This window comes from Drosophila teissieri, chromosome 3R (assembly GCF_016746235.2).
Source record: "Drosophila teissieri strain GT53w chromosome 3R, Prin_Dtei_1.1, whole genome shotgun sequence".
Taxonomy (NCBI): domain Eukaryota; kingdom Metazoa; phylum Arthropoda; class Insecta; order Diptera; family Drosophilidae; genus Drosophila; species Drosophila teissieri.
The window spans coordinates 18,426,293-18,432,527 of record NC_053032.1 but is presented as its reverse complement, the minus strand read 5'-3'; the positions used below and the strand labels follow the sequence as shown (position 1 = coordinate 18,432,527).

At 40.6% G+C, this 6,235-nt stretch overlaps 1 protein-coding gene across 1 annotated transcript; it reads right to left on the bottom strand.

Moving 5' to 3' along the window:
* Window positions 1-1,589: 1,589 nt before the first annotated feature.
* Window positions 1,590-2,700, bottom strand: LOC122621408. The gene is made up of 2 exons (XM_043799258.1): window positions 2,588-2,700; window positions 1,590-2,525 (listed from the first exon to the last, which is right to left on the bottom strand). The coding sequence occupies exons 1-2, from the start codon at window positions 2,596-2,598 to the stop codon at window positions 1,736-1,738; spliced, it is 801 nt and encodes a 266-aa protein (XP_043655193.1). The 5' UTR covers window positions 2,599-2,700; the 3' UTR covers window positions 1,590-1,735.
* Between the last annotated feature and the right edge of the window lie 3,535 nt (window positions 2,701-6,235).

Genomic DNA, 6,235 nt, shown 5'->3' with positions numbered 1-6,235 from the left:
TCATTCAAGCACTTAACAAAGGTAATAGGGAAAATGAAGAAAAACGTTCAAGAGTCTGAAACTAATTAACTTTGTGGCCAGGAAATAGGAGATAAGGCTAATTTAAAAATGCTAAAAATATTTCATATATTAGATGGATAGCTTCTTTGGTTACATATGATATATATTTATAACTGAATAATAAAAGAATGCGCACAGCGACACATAGAAAAAGCCACAACAATCGTGACCTTAGGGTCATGAAAACTATAAGCCGAACTAAACTTTTCATAACTCATTTTACAGTTGAGCACGTTCAAGTGGCCACCTCCCCGTGGACACAACATCAAGCATACGTCACGTTATCAACGCTTAAAGCATATTTTAACCACACACTTAATTACCCGAAGGCCCAAGTTAGAAAAAGCTGAAGCTGTTGTGCCCCCATCTACCCATCTAAAATGGTAAGTACCCCAAAAATGCGGTGCTTAACTTTTCAACTGCAGCAACAAATGGAAGCCTCGGTGGCAACAAGAACAACGATCAAGCAGCAAATGCCCTGCAAAGTGTCGATAATTACCTGTAAAAGTTTGAGCCAAACCATTAGCAGCATAATGAGGCCTGTCTAGCATAGATTTCCCAGTCGGACCAAAGCAACCGTTACTATCGTGTGGCGCATTTGGAAAATCCCTCTGTCCCTCGCCCCAAGCGCAACAAAAAACGTGAAGCAGAGCGAGTTAAAGAGGGGCAGCAAAGAAAGGAGAAAAAAAAATAGCAAATACCGAAACACAACTAAAACTTTCACCCATTTGAACTTGGGAGCTAAAATTGGGGGTGGGGTGGGAAGGGAGCCGGAGGAAACGTGGATCTGGAGTAAAAATAATGGCAACAACCACACTTGACTGGCGTTGAGTGGTTCATAATTAAAGGGGAAAACCTCAAAAAAGCCTTGAACTCATTCAACTGGCTGTGGCTGCATTGCGTGCAGTTTGGCCCGAAAGTTGGCCAAGTTGCCCTGGCCGCACAATTGTTGCACGCACACAGTCCACAGACCACAGTCAAGTGGAGTGGAAAAATGCCGATGGGCGTGTCCATCCTTCCAGCGGGGAAGGCCAAATGCACTAGGAAAATGTGTAAGAAAATTGTAAAACCAGAAATATGTATTTTGATAAACAAACTTAATTTTTATGCATGGTAGTAGTATGTAATGTATATGTAATAAAATCCTTGAGTTAAAGAAAACTTTTACTTTTGAAACTTAATAGATACATTTTACAATCTAAGTATATTACAGTGTATCATTTTGTTTGATTGCATATGCATATGCATACCCATATTCATACAACTCAGCACATATTCATATTTTCTCAGAAGCCTGGCCAAGTTTTCCATGGACTCTAATTACCATCTTTGACTTGAAGTTGGCGTGGCCGAAGCAACTTTCTGCCTGGGTTAATTTCTTAATACAGCCCTCGATTGCTGTTGCCTGCTTAAGATTGCAATTTGAGTGCAGTATGATTTTGTGGTGTTTTTGTGCTCAAAACATTTGTAGAGATATGAGGACAGTTTAAAAAACGGGTTTCCATGTTAAATAAAAAATAAAATATGTATAAAAATATAATTATATCATATAATTAAAACATACTTCATAGATTTAAGACATTTAAATTTGAAAAGCATTTTGCAAGATAGTTTTGAATCCAATAAGTCTTTCGAAATATAATCAATTAATAAAACGCAGAACAATAGTTTATGATCACTTAGCAGGCTTGCCTTCGTCATCCTTTTTCTTGTCCTTTGCCTCCTTCTTGGGCTCCTTTTTGGCATCCTTAGGAGCATCCTTCTTCGCGTCTTTCTTCGGATCTTTCTTCGGGTCTTCTTTCTTAGCCTTCTGGCCCTTTTTGGGTTTGGTCAGATCCACCACCTCCTCCTTAACCTTCTCGCCCACATTTACGGCCAGCAAAAAGGCGGCCAGGGCGATGGATAGAGCCACAGCCACATAGCCGGTGGCATAGATCTCCGGTATCGTGAGGAACTTGTTCAAGTACCAGATCAAATGGCGAGTGCCGGCGACGGTATGGTAGGCAAATGGCAGGGCCACCATCACCTTGGCCATCGTCACCATGCCGTGGCAGTCACATTGTTCGACTTTCTTTATAAATCCCTCCATATCGCCTTGTAAGCAGAGACCGCCGATTCCCACGATCCAAACGAAAACGGAGAGAGCAAACCCACTGATTCGTAGGAATGCGGACAAGGTGGAAGTCCATTGAATCTTGTAGATGGACAAATGTGGCGATAACTCCCTGCCAAGCAGCATATTTCGATCGTCATAGGGCAAATCGGGTGGCATACGAAAGGGTATCACCTTCAAAGTCACAGGTGGGACCAGGATATCGCCACTAGGTCCAATTGTCGTGGGTCCACTCGCCTTTTGATCCTTCGATGCTGGAGTAGCCAGAAGACGAGCCGAGATCAATGGTCTTCGGTTGAGCAGTTGCCTTAAGTGCGGAGTGCAACCATTCAGACTTCGAGCCAAAGAGCGACTAAAAGGGACGAAAAGGACGAAATAAGTTACCCTGTTCGCTGATGACAATCACTTACTCACCAAGTGTACATTGTAATAAATGTTTTTTAGCCAACTAAATTTCAGAAGTGTTTAACAAATACTTATGGGGAAAAGCTAGTTTGTTTTATTACAAATTGACAGTTGTAAAATATTTGGAGTGTGTCAACAATTCTTTGATATTTTTAATCGTTTCATTGGTTAATATTGTTTATATAGCTTCTCTCTCTACCATTCTGCTTGCTACAAATAATACGCTTTGATTACAAGAGTGCCGATATGTGCAGATATGTATATATATATATTTTTCCATTCCCTTATTATTGGGTGGACTGATGGAAATCCGATTGGACCTGTAATTGTATTACGTGTCGAAGGACTTGAGGACCACCTCAACATCCTGTCCATATGCCATAAATTTATGCGACGATTGGATGAGCTTAAATTCGATTTGACGATGGCCAGGCGGCTTTATTTGATTTCTTTGGATTTACCTTCCCCCCCTGATGATAATCTAACACTCGTTATTTGCCCAGCTTCACTCACAGCCAATTGAAGTTAGGGCTTTCGGCTTTGAAAGCGCTCCGTCAACCGCTGAAATTTCATTTGCAGCTCTTTGCAATCATTTGCCTAAATAAATACGCCGCACACACAACAAAGAAACCCAGCACAATCTATACACATATACACACTCTGGAAATCATTTTAATTTAATAAAATTCATTTGAGTTTTGCGTGGCTGCGGTTTTCCTTTGCTGGCTTGACAGATTTCATGTTCGTTTCCGCTTTTGCTTGCATGAGTTTTGTGGGCCGGGAAAGCTCGGAAAACTTCACGCTCAATTAGCATCTGTTATCGTTGCTTTTGGTCCCAATCCGATATTTATTCCTTGCCACACATCAAAGACATGCACTCAGTCACTCTTTGGGCGATCGATCAATCAATCAATCAATCATTTGCTGTGAAAACATTTCATAAATCAAACGCATACACAAACGGGAGCGTATATACCGACAAAGCTAACAAAAACACGCGGTCAATGTGCAGGTTAATAAAATTAAAATTAATCGAATCAGTAGAATTTTAAAATGAATTAAGGCTTAAAAGAAGCCGGGCCACGTTGGCCTTGGCCAGGGCTCGGGAAAATTTCCCTGCCGCATCAAGTGTATGGAAAAGTTTTTACGAACAAGAGTGTGGAAAAAGCATGCCAAGGAGTCATTAAGCCCATATACGTACAATCAGTGTAGCGATAAGGCACAGGCGACTAAAGGTTTTCTTAATAATTCCGGGTGCAGAGAGAAATGAAATCACAGACTTCGAAATATATAAAAAGTAAAGCGTAAGTTTCTTAACTTTATTATTACTATACTTAATATGGGCAATATCAAGCTAAAAACCTTGTCGCCTGGCATATTTTCACATGTTGCGAATAAGTTGGCAATACTTTCTTCATATATGAATGGAAAATGTTTTCAGCTGAAAAGCAAAATCGCAAAAGCAAAGCATACTCAGTCCTCGGCTCTTTCGCTGAGTCCCTTCTGCTCACAACCATTTTTCGCACTCACACAGACAGAGAAGTCAGGCGATTGCTTTTGCCTTTCAAGGAACTCAATATGCGTATCCGTGTTTAATTAAGATTCGAGTTCGTGTCAGTGTGTGAGTGCTTTTGGCGCTGTGTGCGTGCGTCTGCGTCTGAGGCATATGAATAAATGTATGAGCGCATGCATTTAATTTAATTTTCATTTCAATTGATTCGATGACTTTACGTTTCATTTCACGTCTCGATGCGATTTCAATTACAACACTCTCGACTTCATACACGCACAGGCAAAGGAAATGCTTTCACCTATGCGCCAGTGGATGTGATTGTATGCAGAAAAATGAGACTCGTTGACGGATTCGCATATATATATTTACATTTCATTCAATCCAAGTCAAGGACTTAAAAAGGGACTACTTTTACCATTACTGGGGTGTTCCACAAGTCACTGGAGTTTTCAAATCACTTGCAATCTTTTTGGTTATGAAATTCTCGGTAACTGGATAACTAAGTTTTTAAAAACCCTTTTCACACATTTGAAAAGGATTTCATTTACCCGCTCCGCTAATAATTTAAACTTTAAGTATTTAAATATGACCTGGTATTACTCTACTCCGAAAAGTGCAGAGCGTCCTTTCACTTTCCGAAACATTTCATGTGTTTTTCCATTCATAACTTTCTCGGCCCTTTTTGGCCTCATTGGCCATGGATTCACACATAGTCAGGCTTAAAAGTTGGCCGTGCACCTTGACTGAGCTAAGCCGAAAGCTGAGAGTAAGAGCCAGCCGCAAAACTAAGCACCTGTCTGTTTTAGCCGCATGATTTCGTTTTGCCCAATAAGGTGGCTTTGGGCATTTAGGCCTGCATACTTTGGGGCTGACATTTAAAGTCGGTGGCATTGTTACGCATTTTTTGTGTGCCACACTTGGTTGCTGTTGCAAGGCTGCGACGTGATTTTCTTTCCACATTTGGCAGCCTAAACTTTGTTTTTTGGAACTTCTGCCACACAAAGCCATTTTTTGCACGCCTTTAGTTGGCTTTTCCCTTCGCTCGCCACTTTTTCTGGCCCGTTGTGTGCTCTTTTTTGTAACAAATGCAACGGAAAACCTATTTCCTTTGTGGATATGAGTAGGAAAATGCTTGTTAGCGCTGCATTTGGCACAATCCCATATGTTTGTGTGTGTTGGTGTGCAGAACCTTGAACTTGTTGCAATGGATACGAGAAAAACTGTTAGTTTTCCTTAACCTTCCTTTCATGCCCCTTCTAACAATGCTAATTTCATTAGAGCAACTGAAAAGCATACACATACACGTACATATATGGAAACTGGCACGTAAATGAGCGCAAGGACAGATCGTGGGCAACGTTCAACGTTTCCTATAAAATGACAATTACAATTTCGACAGCAGGGCAAAATAAAAAGGAAACCAAGGAACATCGAAGTGAAAGCAAACTTTTAATTGCGCATACGACAGGTGTGACACAGCCAGCGCAGCTCAAGTTGTGAGAGGATGAGGGGGTGTGCGGGTGTGCAGAGGTTTGCCTGGGTGAGTTTTGGTGAAAGTTTTTCCAACGTTTTCCATCCCAATTAGTGGGCCACCGAAAACACATAAAAACATTTGTAACTGACAAGCTTTTTGACAAACGTCCCCAACTAATTATGAACATTGTATTCTAAAAATGAATGCTCTTTCTTAAATATGTTTATGTATTTCTAAATATAGCTCGTGTGGTTGATAAATACATTTTTTGCACTTAAATATAGTGTAAGAGCACTCACATACTCATATGGGAGGGCTCAATAATAAAAAAGGTTTTTAAAACAACTAAAATGCAGTCGTAGTTAAGATGAAACACACAATCTATTATTTATTATTAAGTGTAACTTAATAAAACATCTCTATAAATCCTCTCTTAAATCCTCAATGCATTCGGCACCTTGGTTGGCAACTTTCCATTGTGGTCTGTGCCTTGTCTTAGTTGTCAGTTTGTAAAATTGAATTCTTGCCCGGTTTGTTTGGCTTTTGAGAGATTTATAACGTGGCCAAGAGGGGCAGTCAGAAGTGGGGGCTCGAATGGCAATGGCCGCGTATCGATAAGCACAATGGCCGGCTGTGTGTGTGTCTGTGACAGTTACACACACAGATGCAC